At 47.7% G+C, this 18,811-nt stretch overlaps 1 protein-coding gene across 3 annotated transcripts in view; it reads right to left on the bottom strand.

Annotated features, from left to right (window-relative positions):
- The window catches only part of GAS7 (growth arrest specific 7), a 75,175-nt gene extending 59,807 nt beyond the window's left edge, over window positions 1–15,368 (bottom strand). For all 3 annotated transcript variants that reach the window (XM_062506299.1, XM_062506300.1, XM_062506298.1), the window contains exon 1: window positions 15,186–15,368. In XM_062506299.1, coding sequence (XP_062362283.1) covers window positions 15,186–15,368 — 183 coding nt within the window. The remainder of the gene's footprint in view (window positions 1–15,185) is intronic.
- Between the last annotated feature and the right edge of the window lie 3,443 nt (window positions 15,369–18,811).

The raw sequence follows: 18,811 nt of genomic DNA, 5'->3' as shown, positions 1-18,811 counted from the left end.
AGGCTGAGGTCTGGCTCTGGTGCCATCTGTAACACCTTTCCACCTGTGTGCTCAATCTGCTCCAGCCCCCATGAAGAGAAGCAGGGGACACATCCAGCATTCCTGGAGACCAGGCTGCTGCAGCCACAGGGGAACAGGGCAGGCACTCGGGTGGCTGACAGCAGGGTCTGGCCCCTTTGCCCACCCTCAGCGTCTGAACAGGTTTTTGTGCTCCGTGGCCTCGGGAGCTCACGGCACACAGAAGCTACCCCAGGAAAACACCAGTGCTGAGAGCTGGACCAGTGCATGGAGGGAGGTTCCAGAGGGCTCACGGGGCTGCTGCTGAGTGCAGATGGGGTTAAGGAGGCACGAGAGGGTTTAAGGGGAGCCCAGAGCAGCTCAGGTCTCCAGCGTTGCTATGTCTTCACCTGCCACAGCCCAAACATCCTTCACACAACTCTAAATATTTCTGTGCCTGCTGCTGAATGGGAACAGTCAGAGCTTCCCAACAGCCTGGCATCTGCAGGATAGCTGTGCCTGTGGCATCTGTACACGCACTGCCCTCCTGTGCAGCCCCCACAGAGCAGTTCCCCACCCTCAGTGGCACTTCATAGGGGTCAGCAGTGCAGCGCTGCTCTTGCTGCAGTAGCTCTGTGCTGTTCATTCCAAGTTCCTGTAATTGACTGGATTAAGGGGGAAAAATTGGTAGGATTGCAGAAGGAATTTTTTGGTCAATTTTGCACAGCTGCGGGATCTCACCCTGTGAAGAAAATTAAAACCTGTTTTATCTGAGGGAAATCTGAGATGTTATCCTGGTTTTGGCCTGACTCTAGTAGCTGTCTTGCATGCTTAAATGTATTGGATCTAGTGCCTAACTAATCACATTCTGCTACACAATGGCAGCACACTTCAGTGTATTATTTTCTTCAGAATAATATGGTTTAACAATATAGAGAACTGAAACTATGCTGTAACTTGTGGTTGCTGTTCCTCAGGCTGGGATCCTGAGAGAGGGAACCTCTGGAGCTGAAAGATATTTTCTCAGCATGCTCTGAGCAAAAGTAGTAAATGTAGCATTTCATGATTTCCACTGAAAGAGAAAAGTCTTTAGACAGGAAACAGAGCTGAGATCAAAATTAGTGTTACAGGAATAGCTTTCAGATCTGGCCTGCTCTTTTCTGGGGTGGTACATTTAACTCCTTCAGCAGAAGATATTGCCTTACTACTGCTGGAGCTGCAGCCTAGCAGAGAGAGGGGAAATGAACAACAATGAAGACTTCATACATTTAAAAATGCATATATTTTATCCAGTTATAAATAAATATCTCAGCTTGAGAAGAAAGCATGGAAGATATCAAGGAAGGCAACATCATATATAAAAGAAAAAGCTTACAAGAGCAGAAAAAAATTGTGCCCTATATTGTGATGAACAGCAATTCAATTGTACTCCTTAGGAATATTCTGATAAGGCAACTAAGGCAGTTATACATTACGTGATAAAGAGGGACAATTGTTGCTTTCCACAGAACAGAATGAGACATCTTAGGTGTACAGGTTATCAAAAGCCAAGCTGTAACCTTACTTATTAGAATTAGTAAAAACAAGGAAAAATGATTTTGAAGGATTTTAGCTGCACTGTGTTTCAAACCATAAGAAGCTGGTGGGTGTCTGCCCTTTGAGCTGTGTGCCACCCAAACAGAGAGACAATGACAAACCATGACCTAAAAACAGACTGGTGCCATCCCTGGCAGGCAGAACCCCTCATGACAGCTGTCTGATGGTGCTAATGCTGCATTTCTATGGGGGTTAGAAGTGTGCACCCCAAGCAGGTGCCACCCAGAGATGTTGAAAGAAGCAGCCTCAAGACCTCCCTCACACAGAGCAAAGCTCAGTAGACACAATCATTGCTATTTTCAAGTGGAGGACTGATGGCTCACATCGATTTTGACTCTTCCAAAGGTGGGTGTACCCAAGAGGATGAAGGTGCACAGTGGTTGAAATGTGACTCCTCAGAGCTAAGAAAAGAGCAGAAGACTGTACGAGGCTCTCTCTTGGTGGTGAGGAGCAAACATCCCAGCCCAGCACAGGGACGGGAAGGCCTGTGCAACTCCCATCAACCTCCCCAGAACACTTCCCTTCCATAGGAAAGGAGGAGTAAAAGATTTTCAAGGTCGCTTTCCCCTAACCACAGGCAAATATTGGATCCTCCAGCACTGAAAGCAAAAGCAAATTCCCTGCCACAGAAGTGAATGTTGGGATTTGTTCATTCCAGGGCCTGACTCCAGGCTGGAAACAGGCTGTAGCTTCTGAGTGGCTCTTCACAGGCTGCCAGGGCACAGCTCTGACCCCAGCCAGGGCATTAGTGCTCCTGCTACAGGAGGCAGCAGAAGGGAGGAGGGGGTTCAGCCCTGCAGCTCTAACACCCCTGCATACATCAGGGACACATACACAGAGCACTAACCAGTGCTAACACAGGGACTAACTACAGCCATTCCTGCTCATGTACTTCTGATTCTAGAATTCTGATTCAGACCTTGCTGAGCATCGCTGGGTGGAGCCCTGTGATCAAGCTCTCTGACCTAACTCAATAAAAAGTACAGCCAGAGTTGAAGCATTCAGCAGTTCCCAGCTCCTTTCCCCTTGGATGTGCTATTTGCAGTTGGTGGTCTCAGTCTATGGGTTCCCTGTCTTCAATGTGGGGCTGCAATGTGGCCAGCAGAGTCCCACCTCCAAACTGACAAGACTCCCGAGGAGGGTATCAGAGACATGCTGGGAGATGTCCTGTTCCACGAGCAGGCAGCACAGAGCACTGGCCACAGCGATCACAACGTGCTTGGAACAGCGATTTGCACCAGCAAAATCTCCTCCCCAGCACTGCCAGCAAGTTGCACAGCAGAATTTGCCACGGTTCCATCCCAGAGATGAATTATGTTTCTGGGCCGTGATTATGTTTCTGGCAAGCGCTGAGGGAAAGCTTTGTCCCTCACTGAAGACTCATTTTCAGCCTTATTAAATGGTGCTGGTCAAGTGCAGAGGAGGGAGCTGGAGTGAGGGAGTCCTCAAACCTTGGGGCAATGCAGCTCAGAGGAATCCTGCACAGGGGTTCACTGACTCACGTTCATTGCAAAATTATTTTCGTAAAGATGATTTAAACATGATTTCTTTTTGGAAATACCTGAAGTTCTACTCTTCATTCCATAACAGACTGAGGTTATTCCCAGCCTTCATTTGGTCTCAGTTATCACTGTGATCATCAGCAGTCTGCAGCACAGTAAGACAAGTCATAGGCTCTCTTCTAAATCTTGCTATTGAGAGTGATTACTTGGCCTTGGGTAATGAATTGGTCCTATTATACAGCAGCTGGCACAGTAGAAGCTAATCTGCTGCTCAGGCAGCTCATTACATGGGCAGGGCTGGAACTGCTCAGCTGTGTGCTGCACACACAGCCCTCAGCAGCATTTTTAAACTGAATTCTGCACACAGTTCTTCAGGACTACAAAACAAACTACGTCTATCAAACCAGTTTCTGTCTGTTCCTTTCTGAGTTAAGCATTTGCTCACCCTTGGAAATACAATTCCTCTTCTGTGCAATTTCTACATGGCACTTTGCCATATCTGTATCAAATCCAAACTCTGTTAATTCTTCATTCTCTGTCACCCCTTGCAAACTCTGTCACTCTTCATCTCCATTTTTCTCCTCCAAACTCCTCTGTACCAATTATTCCATCTACCCCACTACCAAAAGCTCTGCCTCTTCTACAACCAAATTTCACTTCTGCAGCAATGGGAACTGCTCCTGTACAGCAGTAGCTGTCACTGTAGGTCTGGCTTTGTGGTTTTGTGGCAATGGCTCAATGAGGAGTACTCAAGGAGTACATTTCACCATATGGCAACTTCAGGGTTTCGTTTTGGAAACGTGAACAAAGGGCTAAATAAGTGAATTAGAAAGGATCAGGAAGACGAACCAGATCCAGGCAGCCAATTTAAAAGAACATTCTGAAAGTGCTCATAGATGACCACAGTAAAACTAAGCAGAATAACAGAATAAACTCAATAGTCATGCAGCCATGGTGGCACGAGCATCTGTGTGTGGTACTCTTGGGAGTGCTGGTATCTGCTGTTAGACCAGCTATCACAAGTATGCTTGTGAAAGCATAAAATCCTTTCTATGAAGACTTCCAGGAGAAAAGAAGCAGACAAGGAGTGAAACAACTACTATACAAAATAAGAAACAGATAAGCCAGAAGGCAAAGAGCAGAAGCAAGAAGAGTCTGCCTCAAATCAAAGGTCAGCCACAAAGGTTTGGTTTTGTGTCTGAGGAGTGATGATGCCAGTCACTCCTCAGACAATTCAGGAAAGTGAGAAATGTGTTGTAAATATGTTCAGGTTACACATTGTTTACGTGAGCTCTGATAAGTCTTCAAAGAACAGGCAACAACACAGGAAACAACACACACTAGGAATAATGCAAAGTATTACATATGGAGGTAATAAGTGAAATCCTGTTGTATTTTTCATGTCCCAAACAACGTCAAGCTCAAAGATCCTTGTTCCTTCCCTCAGACTTCCACAAAAGCTGGTCTTTTAGCAGCCCAGGGAGCTGCTTCATGTTAACCCCTTCCATGCTCCCACTGCAGTGCTGCATTTTTCTCAAGCAGTCTTACAGCTGCTTGTCCTGTCCCTGGCAGAAGAGCAGTGAGGGCGTGAACAGGAGCCACAAGCAGTGCTGAACTGCCAGGAAGGACACTGCAGGTGCAGTAAACGATGACATTTAACCCCAAGCTAGCAGATTTCAAGGAAGTTTTTATCGTGATTCCAAGTAAAACATAGGGGCAAGTTTGGGAAGATCAAATGAACAGCTTGAGACTTCTAATTTTGTGCCTCTGATCCCTCCCCAGTCTCACACTTTTCTCCCTTTTACCCACTGCTGGACTTGCTGAGAGTGAGAGGGCATTTCGAAGAGGAAAATACAGTACTTATGGGACAGCCTGATCATTCCAGATTTCATTTCCAGCTGAGAGGAGCTCTTGTTTTCTCTCTCTATGATGGGCTAGAGCCTTGCAGCTTGCCCCTGCTTTGGCAACGCTGGGCAGGGCAGATCCTCTGCAGTTTTCACATCTGCTGTGTCCCCTCTTTGCTGAAAATCACGGAATATCTCATGGGAGCACTCTGTAGAACATCACACACCTTTCTTATGGACCTTGGTCTGACCCACTGCACAATACAAAAACCCAGGTCTTCCCAAGACTTATTACTTCCCATTACCTGTTACTGAGGGGTTTATCCACAGTGCAAAGAGAGGCAAAGAAGTGATGGATATGGGTGCATGAAGTGATAGCCAGCAAAGGAGTTAAAGCTGAACAGATTTTGTTCCTGGAGACTGCAGAGGCCATTCCAAGTGCCACAGAGCTGGGAAAGCCCTGAGAGATCTGTGCAGTAAACAAACTCAGTGCTCAAACAAACACTGGAAGACCACGGTGCTTTTGCTGCCAGCATCACAGTGGGAATATCTGTGGCTCAAGAATAGTCTGCACAGTCCACTCTTACCAACCACAAATGTAGGAAAAGTGCCAGACAGGTCTCAAACAGTGTCAAAGAAAGATTTTCAACCTTTGCATCTGCACCTGTTGAGGAGCTCAAAGATTAGTGACCAAAGTCATCTGTCAGTCAGCCTAAATTAACTCCAAAGTGCTTCATGCTGATGACTGAGTACTGAGCAGACTGCTCACAAATGCTGACAAAAGTGAATGTTAAAAGACGCTGGCCTGTTCTGCTGCCAGATATACTCTACAAAATGCAGAGTGGCAGCTCCTGAGTAACCCATGGCATCCCTTTCTGGAATGTGCCTGCAAAAAAAGCAAACCACAGATGTACTAGGCTAGTACAAAAGCTATTTTGATAGTGTGATGCGGAAAACTGGATTACTAGTACAAGCAAAAAGCTTTCTCTGCTATTCCATATGACTGTAAAAGGATTGCTCCCCAGGGCAGTCACCACAGCAGGTACAGAGAAGGCACCATGGCAGGGAGGGTGCTGGCAGGGAGTCTGTGTCCCAGGAAAATGTACAGCCTGCTCTCCCTCTCAATCACAAGTGCACTTCTGCAGCTATGGCAGGTATGTAAGGGGCTCTCCCATGCCTAACCCCATGCTACAGAGACTCAGCCTGCTCACCTGATCTACAGGTTACAGGGCAAACCTGTCAACAGCCCTGCCACATATCAACCCTGCACAGCCGCTCCTCAAACAACTAATGCTTTACACAGTAGCATGACGTAAAAAAATTCCAAATACGCTAAAGCATACTTAAATTTTTCAAGACAAACACTAGCTGAAGCACAAACTTGGAAAACATTGGCTGAGCAAACTGGCCCTGGTTTCAAACCGTTCTGCATATTCAAGGGCTCATACCAATAAAAGGGAGTGTGACAGGTAATTAAATATGGCAAATGACACTTCAAAGTGACATTAACTGGTGACAGTGTGCAAAGCACAGCAGAGGGACCACCAGTTCATTTATGGTGCTTTCAGGTTTCCCCAGGTCCTCTGTCCCTGTCTGCAAAGGCAGAGCTGTGCAGGTTCCTGGAAATGAGTGCACAAGGAGCAGCCACTGCACCCCAGGCCCAGCTTTTGGGAGGCTTCAGCCAGCCTGCCTTGCACAGGGAACAAGGCACAGTCCAGAAGTGCTGGATGCTGAGCAGGCTGCCCAGAATGAGTGCTCCTTGGGAAATCAAGAGAAATCAGAGATAGAAATATCAGCGTCTTATGTCAAACACTGCAAGACACAAGTTAGTAGTGGCTGGCTCCTTTTGCTCTCAGTGGGGTGAACAGGATGGACACGTGCAAAGTGAGAAACTCCTGCTGCCCTGAGCTGTAACATGGCCACAATGAAAACAACTGCAACAGACCCAAATATTTTCAAAGAGAGATATTACCTGCTGCTGTTATTGTGGGCCTTCTCCAAAACAGACAATGTCCTATCTTTGGGATAGCACTTGGTGTCAGCAGTCAGCAAAATAACAAAAGCAAGTCCTGAGAACACACTCAGACACTTCAGATTCTGATAATGAGCACTGGAGCACATTACTGAGAAAAATGTGCTTCATTGGCATAAGCAACCATGGAAGATAAGGAATCATGGAGCGCAAAACACACGTTTAATCTGGTTAGTTAAATGACCAGTTAATTCTATGTGGCCATTTATTATCCCATAAGTAAAAGTGAAATAAGTAGAAAAAAACAAATCCCATTGAAGCACCCAGAATTTTCTGGTCTTGATTACAGAACCAGATTTTCCATTTTGGACACCAAAGTAAAGTTTTGTTTTTTGAAAATAAGTATCTGGCACCTTCTCATGATTCCTATTGTGTTTTTTTTTTTTAAACTACATTCAGTATGAAGTGCTGTGTGCTACACAGCACCAGGGTTTGCAGCACAACACTCAAGGCACTGAAGGTACATTTTGCACCCAAGCTGGAAAGTGAGATTTGAGCTGCCCATGTTTACTGCTGCAGAAATCATTCCTGTACTCTCCTACAGGACATGTGCCTCATTCAGAGCACAGAATGAGCCAGAAATTCTTTAGGGAACTAAACAATCTTCAAGTGAGTCTTTAAATGATCCACATTTTTCATGGTCGCTCTATATCCACCCTTAAATTGCAGGTGCACAGCAACTCATTTAACTAGAAGGCAAATGTCTTCAGGGAGACTGTTTTTAGACTCTTTTTGTAATCCACAGGCCACAAGAGATACTGCAGTTTAAGCCTTTCATGGCACTTTTTCATCTTTTAGCTAAGGATAAAGGAAAAGCACCTTTAAAAATTCTGTCCTATGCAATTTTTGTAAGGCCAACACAGTGTGACTGTTCTCACCTGCTACAGAAGCAGCACCTAAGAGCCCAACTTGTACAACACCCTAACTTGTGCAGGGGACAGAAGAGCTCACAAAAAAAAAAAAATGCCACAATCATCTCTAAGACCCTTCCCTTCACAAATTTTGGCTATTTATGGTACTATTCAGTTTTTGCACTTTATCTGTAATTTCAACAGTGAGAGACAATTTTTGGTAGATGGATAATAGGGATTGTAAACTGCAGCATCACATCCCCTTCACATTCTCCCGGGGCTTTAAATTCCCTCAGAACCTTGATTAAAGAGCAATTTTCTGGCAGCAAAACATTATTTCCTCACCCTTTTGTATTTGATTTCATTCACATTTGCCAGAAATATCAGCGGTCAGATGATCACAAGTTTCAACCCTAAAAATACAGTTACAGAAAGTCAGAGAGAGAAAAATCCATAAAACTAAACCACAATGCAATACCACAGGATTCTCATTGTCACTCTTCTCGTGAACACTTTACTTTGGACAACAGTTTGCTGTTGAATCACGCAGAACAGACCAGCCTCAGCACCCATGAGCACTGAACTTCAGAAACTTCATGTTTTCCCTGAGACAACACCCACAGCAGGTTCCATCTACAGCCACGCAAATTTCTCCCTCTGCCTTCATAAGGGACCAAGACAATCAAAAACCAACCTTCTACGCCAGGGGAAATGGCATCCCCACTTCAGCTGTGGTTGCTGCCCCAGCACCACCTCCCAGGGGCAGCAGAATGGCCAGAACACTCAGGATGGTATCACAAGCACCCCTGGGCAGGAGACAGGAATACTAGTTCCAGCCTGGAAGTGATGCCATCCTCTCTTTGGGTTCAGCACCCACAACCTTATCATGCCAGATTAAAGACCAGATTCCTTCCCCAGCACCCAAGACTACAGACTGGAGCATTACTTGCTCCACAGAATATCCTTAGAAAAAAGCAGTGGCAGCAGTCACATCAGTGCCTGAGATCATCACACATCCCCTCAGTTCTTGTGGCTCTTCAGGAATTTTATGTTAAGCTGATCTTTGAGTGGGGAAGTGGAGGAATGAGAAAGAGTGAAGCAACAAACTCCAAAGATGTAGAAGAACCTTCTGAGAAAGCAAAGCAGCACTGTGGCATGCAGGAGATAAGGACACCATAAACAAATAGCTCAGGGCTCAGGTACCCACAGCCATCCAGGTGCACACACAACTTTATTCTCCTTTGTGCATCAGGATAAGCTCTGTTGCAAAGGTACCAACACATCCTCCCTTTTAATATATATCACATACATCATACAGCCCCCATGACAGCAGAGAATCCTCTACACGTTCTCTGTTATTACAAAATAAAAGGCATTTTAATTTCTGTGTTTTCCTTTCACCCCTTTTCTCTATGACTCCCCAGGCACCATGAAGGAAGCAGTGTGTGCCGTGCCATGCCATGCCATGCCATGCCATGCCATGCCATGCCATGCCATGCCATGCCATGCCATGCCATGCCATGCCATGCCATGCCATGCCTCCTTCAGCTGGACGTGCAACAACCTCCAGGCTCAGCTGTTTGCACATCTCCACCTGCCCCAGGCTGCTTTAAGCGAGGTGAGTTACTTGCTGAGTATTAGCCAGCAGTGGAAGCAATGAACCATCGGTCTGACAGCTGCAGGTGAAGCCTGCACCAGAAAGAAGCACACCATTCCTTCCTTCCTAAGTGCCTCACAGTTCTGGTAAATCAAGCTGTGGAGAGTGCAGATAAGATCAGTGGCAGCTCAAAGTCCTACTCAGTCCAGCCCGCTCAGTCAGATTCCAGAGCCACCTCCATCCATTCTGGAAGCACACACTGTGCTTCATACAGAGACTTACATCTGTGGGATGACTGAAGCTATAAAAAGTGCTGACAATTTCCAGCAAATTTGCATATGTTGCTGCTGCTGCAGCTTATATAAGTGATTTCTAGCTAACTACAAATACAAAAATCAAGGTCCAAAAATAGGTTTTCAAAGAAACCACTTGCAAGTGTGACTGAATGATACATCCCTCCAACACTCCAAAAATCACTTGTCTAGAAAAAGCAGACGCAACAGAGGTTTCTCCAGAGGGTCCCATGCAAAGCACCTCCTGGAATACACACTACCCCACTTTCTCAACATCTATGCTGCCCTGTACCATAAAGGTTGTCACAAACTGGAGCACCTGAGCCTTGTGCCAGGTTGCTCTTACATCTGGAGCTATACAGATCTTTCTACACATGTCATCATCCCAAGCACCTTGATGTAGCTGAGGTGAGGAGGCAGCCAGCCTCAGGACAAGAAACAGGAGCTGATGAGAAATCCCTCAGTGTATCACACACCACAATCCATTGGCTCTGTGTACACCACCTCCTCACCTGCATCTGCACGGATTCTCTCTTGCTCCAGGCTGGGAAGGCCAATTGCTTAACCTGGGGATGTGACAGTCTGGTACCGAGGGGCCCTGTACAGCCCTGCTCAATGGTCAAAAGTCAGGCAAAAACATAAAGCAAAGCACACAGGAGGGAGGAAAGGGTCAGAAAATCCCTGACTTTCAGGTCTCACAGCTGCCATAGCTATTAATCACCAAAGGAAGGGTGGGGGTTGAAGCTGATGGTAATCTACTCAATAGGATATGGATACCAAGCAACAACATCCTCCTTCCCCAAGCCCTTCAGCTTGCAGAAGGGTGCTGCTTGCTCATAGACCAAGCTCAGCCAAAGCAAAACCAAATTAATCTGACAGCAATCTTCAGGATTCCTCTGGTGTCCATGGATTCTCATGCTCAGGAAATACTGCTCAGGGACAATTTCTCCATTAACCTACTATCTACAGCAAGGTAAGAAACTGTACTTGGTTTTCCAACATAAGGAAGACAAGGACACACTGGAGAGTGTCCAACAATGGGCCATGAGGATGATTAAGGGTCTGGAGCATCTGTCATACATAGAAAGGCTGAAAGAACTGGGATTGTTTAGCATCAAGACAAGAAGGCTTGAAAGGGAAGTTATCAATGTGGATAAAAATCTATGGGGAGGACAGTAAAAAATCATCATGACTGTTCTCAGTGAAACCCAGCGAAAGGATGAGCTGCAATGGGCACAATTTAAAAGACACAAAATCTCTTTAAAGGGACACAAATCCCTTTAAAGGACACAACAAAAAACTGTGAGGGTAGTTAAACACTGAAATACATTGTCCAGAACAGTTGTGTCCACCCTTGCACACACTGAAAACCCGACAGACACAGCCAGGCAAGTCAGACTAGCTGATCTCCAAAGGTCCTTTCCAACCCAGTGATTCTGTGATTAAAACCACAGCAGCCTCCTCAACTGCTCCCAACCAGCCCAGCCTCAGGGAATCCATCTGGAACCCCACCATGAAGCCGATACCCTCCCTTTCTCCCTGCTTTTGATAAGTTTTTTGGTTTATGCTACCACTTTCGCTCTCTGACAGCAGCGTCCTCTCCACAGCTCACAGAAACATATCATTTCTTGCCTGTCCCTACCATGAGTTCCTCCAGTCTTTCTCCAGCTCTCCCTTCTTCCATCACTGCCTTGAGCAGGAACCTCCAGACATCACTGTTTTCCTCTGACCCTCCACTCCAGAGGCTTGCAGCACCCACAGGAGCAGTAAACTAAAGGATGCTAAATGTCTTTATCTCTTTACCTCTCTTCTGTATCTCTCTTGCCCTACATTTACCACATTTTTTGTCCTTTCCTTGATCTTCTGTGATGAATGAATTGAAAACACATTTGAAAACACATTTTTGCTATCAAAAGAACACAGGAGGCAGCAAAGGCAACAATCCCTTAGGAACACCCATCTCTGGGCACCAGGCTTTGTTTCCTGGAAGCCACCTTTACGATTTTCTCAGAGCTGCCCAACTCTGGATTTGCCACAACAGCCTGTTCTGGTCACCTGCCATTCATGCATACCTGGTTTTCTTTGCAAGAGACAAGAACTACCACACAGTGTGAGGGCTCGGGAGGCAGGAGAGCCTGCCTTGTCCTCAGCTCCTGGAGAAGCCAGTTGGAACCCTCTGGATGACCCGTGCTGGCAGCTCCACAGCCTGGCTGCCTGTGAGGAGACTCATGTGCTGTTGGTGCAGCAGGTTCTTCCCAAGTTAACAACAGCATCAGGAAGGGTCACTTCTCCTCCTCCTTCATCCCTCAGGAACCAGCACGCCACAGACTGGCTGCTCAACCACTGCTCAAGGGTGGGAGAGCTTCCCCTCTCTGCTGTTCTTCATACCTTTCTCACTTCCCTCTTCCAGCTCAGGACCAAAAATCAGCACAGCCTTTTGAACCACTGCTGTCAGAGGAGACCCCAGGGTTGGTAAATGTGAAGACTTGTGAAAGAGAAAATGCAGCGTTCCTGTCTAAACACAGTACAGGCTTCAAGTCACAAAGGCTTCTGAAGAAGGTCACCTCCTTCTGGTAGCTCCCAGCCACAGAGGGACCTTGCTGAGAGAAGAAAGGGTGTGTGCTGCGCAGGCAGGCAATGCCATGAGGCACATTCAGCCACTGCTGTGGCAGAAAATGCAGCCAAATCTCCTTCAGGCTCCAGAGAGAGCACAAGGAGTTGCTGGGGTAAACTGGGCATAGAGAAACGAGGGCAGGGCAGAGGGAGACAGTAACATCCTCCCCTTTAAACGACCAATGTGTGGTCAAGTTCACCTGAGGATAGAGCACTGAACCTTACTGAGAGCTGCAGGGCCAGGGCCACCCAAAGCCCATGGAAGGGCTGGCTGGTACACAAAGGAGACTCATGTCCATGACCCCATCTGGACATGCACTGTGACCACCTCCCTGATGTCAGCTCTGATGTGGCTGGGGAGGGATTTGGATCAGAGAACAGAGGAGAAAATTTCTGTTATGGGGTCTTTCAGTTAGAGCAGATCCCTGAGCAAGCTGCTTACTTGCACATGAGGGATACACTACCTATAGAGAAGGGTAAGGCTACCTGAACAGAGCCATGAGAGACAGAAACACACAGAGCTTCCTTCTCACACATCTATTCTGAGGTGTGCCTGTGATCCCATGGATTCGGTTAATTAGCTCTCATTTGATGTATTTTTGAACTCCAGTTCATAGTCCTTATTAGGTACCAGGTCTGGAAAAAAGGAAAACATGCCAGAGTGAATATACACAGCCCTTGGCATTTTTCTTGCCTTCTTTCTGAAGGTTTGCCCAAGAGAAAAGGGGCCAGGCTGTGTGGACAAGTGGCCTCCATCAAAGCTGTCAGTGGTACACAAGCCAAGGGTCAAAAAGGCACATCTGTGGGGCTGTGGGCACTGATCTGAGTACGGTGGATCTTGCTCAGACTTAAGCAGGGAAACAAGAGTTTGACAGGAGTTGACAGGAAAGCAAAGTTATGCTATTTCAAACCAATTCCCCAGTGCCTCTGCTGAGCAGAATCTTTCACATCTCATGATACATTTTTCCTCAAACAATTCCTAAATTCCTAGATGTGTAAACATTTAGCAATTTGTGAAACCACAAACATTCTCGCATCTCAATAAATTATCTTGGAGGTAGCAAAACTGGACTGGTAGCAAAACAGGACTCCCACATTCAGAAACTAACAAAAGAAATCCCAAGTGCATCAGTTGCACAGAAAAGTCCATGGCCTCACTCTTGTAGCACTGCCTAGGCAACTCTTGGTTCTACTTTCCTGTCTTTCCAGGAAAAAATAATAAGAAACAGGAAGTGAATGGAAACATCATAGATTTTTTAAAATTTATTTTGTCATGATAATGATATTTTGACAATATAAATGAAAAGGCAGCGCCAAACCTGTGGGCTAAATGTCCTTTTGCACAGAATCTTTTGCTCAGAGAACATTGCTCTACATGCCCTGATGGGCAGGTATTGCTCAGGACTCTGCTTCCTGCCTCTCTGGATTCCCCGGAAGGTGTGTAGGGAAAACCTGAGACAGTCATTGCCTGCCTTGTATATAAGCAAAGCAGGCTGGCCAATTCCCCTTGGGAACCTGCAGGACAAACAGAGGCTGACCAGAGAAATGTGCTGCGAATGGCTTCAGCCCAGTCACCACAGGGAGATGCTCCTGGACACCACTGCCATGCCTACAGCCTCGGTGTAAGTTTCAAATGACAATAGGGCACGGCCAGAGAGGAGAGGACTGATGGGCTCATGGCAAGTTCTTGCTTTAGTGCATGAGATGTTTCAGAATTCACATGCAGAGACTGTGAAGGTACTCTTCATGCACATGTCTTTTACCCTCACATTGTGTCTCGTTTGCATGGACAGAAAGCAATAAACACATTCAGCAACAAGCAGTCCTGAGGTGGGAATCCAACTGTCATCCCAGCTGTCAGGGCCCTGAAAATGACTGAAGCTGACAGAACTTTTCAGTATCCTGACAGAATGTCCATGGTCTTTGGGTCTGCACAACCAGCCTTAACCCTGCTGAGCCATGCCACAGGTATGGCAACAAGGTGTCTGCAGCTGGCTGGGGTACTGCTGCAGAGAAGGAGAAGGCTCCAGGGAGAACTTAGAGAGTCTTCCAGGACCTACAGATACTGGGGAGAGACTTTGGACAGAGACATGGAACAAAGGGGGAATGGCTTCAAGATGAAGAAGGGCAAATTTAGATTAGACATTAGGAAGAAGTTCTCCTTTGCAAGGGTGGTGAGGCCCTGGCATAGAATGCCCAGAAAACCTGTGGCTTCTCCAACCCTGGAAGTGTCCAAGGCCAGGTTGGAGGGGACTTGGAGCAACCTGGTCCAGTGGAAGTGGTCATTGCTCATGGCAGAATGGGCGTAATGGGATGATCTTTAAGGTCCCTTCCAACCCAACCCATTCTGTGATTCCATGATTCTATACTGAATTACCTCTTCCACAACATAAAGCCACGACATGTTCAGTGAAAGGAAATGAGGAGCGGGAGCGGGTGAGGGGGGGAGGAGGGAGCAGAACTTGCCCAGCATCTGACCCTCGTGAGCGACTGACAGGGGCTGCATCACCGCAGACACTAACTTCTGCTGCTGCTCAGCCCCTGTGGAAACCCCAGCGCCCGGAGCAGCCCGCAGCTCGTCACGCACCTGAGCTCTGCCTCTCCATGGCTACAGCCACAAGCACCAAAGGCTCTGGCTGCCGGAGCGAGGCCGGGCAAGCGGATTCTTACAGCACGCTGCAGCCTCAGCGCGGGGTGCCGGTGCACCTGCCAGGGGCAGGGGCACAGCGATGCCGAAGGGTCCAACAGCAGAACGCCCGTGGGCCCGTGTGCCCCCCGGGACCGCCGGTGCCGCTGCGGGACATCCTCGGGCCGGCCCCTCCCGCCCCCCGCCCGGCCCCGGCCCCGGCCCCGGCCCTACCTCCAGCAGCTGGACGTAGCTGGCCGGGAACCAGCCGCGCAGCCCGTCCTCCTTCTGCCCTTCCCACCAGCCGCCGTCTGGCACCTGCAGCACCGTGATCAGCTCACCCGCCGCGAAGCGCAGCCCCTGCCGATGCCGCTCCCCGGAGAAGGGGTACAGCGCCTGGCAGCGGGTCCCCGACATCCCTCCCGGACGCGCCCGCAGCCGCCGCCGCTCCGCGCCCGCCCCGCTCGGCTGAGGGGGCCCCGCTCCGCCCGGCGGGCAGCGCGGGCAGCGGCAGCCGAGCAGCCCCGGCGCCGGGCGCCCCACGGGCACCGCCGGCTCGGGGTGGGGCGGGAGAGGCGGGACGGGCAGGACGAGGGGAGGAGGGCGAGAGAGGGAGGGCGGAGGAGCGGTGGGAGGAGGGGGAGAGTGGGAGCGGGGGAGGAAGCGGCGGGAGGAGCGGCCGTGAGGGTGCGCGGGGCGGGCGGCGCTGCTGCCGGCGGGACAGCGAGAGGGACCGCGTGAGAGTGAGCCTGAGGGGCGAGGCGGGGACACCGCGCGTGTGGCTGTGTGTGACAGACACTGATCCGAGGGACTGTGTGCTCCACACCGCTCTGTGAGTGTATCTGTGTGTGACAGACACTGATCCGAGGGACTGTGTGCTCCACACCGCTCTGTGAGTGTATCTGTGTGTGACAGACACTGATCCGAGGGACTGTGTGCTGTGTGCTCCACACCGCTCTGTGAGTGTATCTGTGTGTGACAGACACTGATCCGAGGGACTGTGTGCTCCACATCCCTCCGTGTGTGTCCGTGTCTGTGTGGAGGGACAGACGCCGTGTCACCCCGTGGGTGCGTTAGTGATGCCCACGTGTGGGTCTACGAGAGTCACCGTGTTTGTGACAACGGGACACCCGTGTGTGTCGGTGAAAGGGGCCAGGTGAGACACTGAGTGTGCCTGAAGCGTGTGTGACACTGTGACAGGCACTGTTCTAAGTCACGCTGTCACCTGTGCGTGTGTGCAACACCTGTGTGTCTGTGAGGTGCAGCACCGCGCGCCTCTAACCCCTGCATGTATGACCCTCTGTGTCTGAGACACTGGGTGTGTTTGCAGAGAATCATGTCTGCGTGAGTGTGAGACATCTCTGATGTCTGGGGCACTCGCTGTGAGCGTGCGTTGTTAGACACAACCAAGGGTGTCGATCCATTTTGCCTGACAGACATGGTGTGGCACATTCCAGCAGTGTGAAGTGTGTGTGTGACACGTCCTCAAGTGCATGTGTCTCTGCAGCACTTGTCTGAGTGCACACCTTGCTTCATGGGCGTGTCTGTGTAGCTCGTGTGTGAATTGCACATGTGTGCAATTCTGTGTGGCACTCCTGTTTGTAGCCTTTTTCCTAGACCTTTCAGAAGGTGACTTTCATTGTAGCTGTCCTTCATTTAGACAGCACGGATCGGAGCTGAGCTCTTCGGGGTTTTTATTAGGATTCTTTCAACAATTTTCAACCTTTTTTCACAGTTCTATTTTTGATTCTGTGTGTTGTGATAAATTGCTTAAAATCACCCCCTTTTGATAAGTATTTAAGCTGATAACTACTGATCTATGATACATTATGTGGTATTATCACAGCAGCTGTGCCTTGCTTGGCAAAACCCCACAGACCTGATATCATGGCACACATCCAGGTACATCTATGGGCAGTATTCTCTAACAATGTCATTTATAGATGGCAAGAACTGAAATCAAAGTGAAATCCTGTATTTTTCTTCAGCGTATACAAACCCAGCTTTGCTATGTTGCAACTCAGATCCACATAGTTTAGAACGTTCAGGTAAAATAACTAATTTTGGTTTAAATACTGCTTTTCTTATGTTTGATGTTGACAGAATGCTTCAATATTTTCTTTAGTTTATTCTCTGATATTTTTTCCTCAACTTCCAACTTGTTTTTTATCACTATCTCCCTTTCTGATATTTTTGCAGGCTCCTGTTCTTTGCATTAACTCTTTTGATGGGAAAGCCTCTAGCATGGTTTCAATCCTAGGTTATCTCCTCCCTGAAGCAATTGCAGACTTCAGCTTTTTAGCAGGCAAGCCCAAAAGTAAAAACCTGCCTATTTTTTTTAATTTACTTTATAAACCTGTTACTATGACTTGCCTTTAGCTTGCGTACAATGTCCAGGCTGTAAGCAGAAGGGCTCTGCTCCTGTCAGAGGATGCCTTTTAATCACTGGAGGTAAATATCTCTTGAACAGTTCGATAAATAATCCTCATTTCATTTTGCAGATAATGACCAGGTTTAGGTTCTCTTGAGCTGTGTCCAGTCTTTCTCCTCAGCTTGCAGGACAGTTTTCCTTCCTGAACAGAGAGCAGCTCTTGGACCTGTGCTTGTTTCTGCATCACGTAATGTCTGTATTGTGAAGGATGTTATAGGGTCACAAGCTTGATATGCGAGGAAAATTATTTCTGAGCATAGGTATCTTTTTTATCTAGCGTATCAGAGCCAGAGTTATGATGAGGCACAGAAGCCAGCCCAGAAACATGCTGATTTGCCACTGCAGGGGTATCAGGCACTGGGATGAGCTGGTCAGCATTCAGTCTCAGCCTTTGTTCCTACCATCTGTTCCAGCTCAACTGAAACATCTCAGCTGCATGCAGGTGTTCCCTGGGCAGTGTACAGCAGGTCTGACTGAATGTTCTAAACTATCCCTCTGGCTGCAAGATCTGCCTGAATTTATTTCCTGAGCCATCACAACTGCCATGCTTGCTCTGCCATCTGTTCTAACAGGGTATTCCACTCAGCAATGAGAAACCAATTCTAAATCAATATCACATGCACATATTCCATGTTAGTGTGAGATCTTGAAAGGACCTTTTCCTTCCTGTCTGCCACCAGAGAGCCTAGGGTGAAGGTCTAAGGCCTAGCCAAATAACTTTTTAACAAATCTTAATGTCAAGAAATGCTGTCTGTGAATGAGAAAGAACCAACTTCATATGACACTGCAGAAAAGCCTCCACTGTGGTCATCTAGTCAGAGGGAGAGCTCATTCCATGATTTCATAAAATGCCACCACTACAAGTCCTATACAGATGAGCAGATTTCCTGAAGAGGGACCTGAGAATATCTTTGGAGTACCAGAAGAAGGTTCACATATGACAGCTGTAGGAGCAGCCTAGTAAATAATTTTTTTGTTCAAAGCAGTATTTGACAATCTGTCTAGCCCATAAAAAAGATCTAAATGACTCCAGCTGTCTTCACTGAGCAGATCCTGGAGAGTTCCCAGCAGAATGGGTTAGCACAGGTGTGTGGGAAGGCTTTATAACCATGATGGATTGGAGATTCACATGAATAATTGATTGGCCATACCTGTTTTCAAGAGACAGCACCACCACATCTCCTGAGGCCAGGAACCAGGAAAGAAAGAGACTGAAAAGAAAACAACATGTAGCACTGGATCTTTAAATGACCTTTGATATCTAAGTGACTAGCAGAAATTAGTTCAGTTTTTGGAGAGTAAATGTTCTGAGTGTGTACACAGAAGATACTTTCAGTTGTTAAAATGCTTAGAAGTTTTTGGTGGAGGGGGCCATTCTCAGTGCTTTAAACAGCCAAAATACCCAAACAGATCCAGGAGCTCAGAACAA

The sequence above is a fragment of the Cinclus cinclus genome, chromosome 20 (assembly GCF_963662255.1).
Source record: "Cinclus cinclus chromosome 20, bCinCin1.1, whole genome shotgun sequence".
In the NCBI taxonomy this organism is placed as follows: Eukaryota; Metazoa; Chordata; class Aves; order Passeriformes; family Cinclidae; genus Cinclus; species Cinclus cinclus.
The sequence above is the reverse complement of the archived record's forward strand: the minus strand, read 5'-3'. Positions and strand labels throughout refer to the sequence as shown.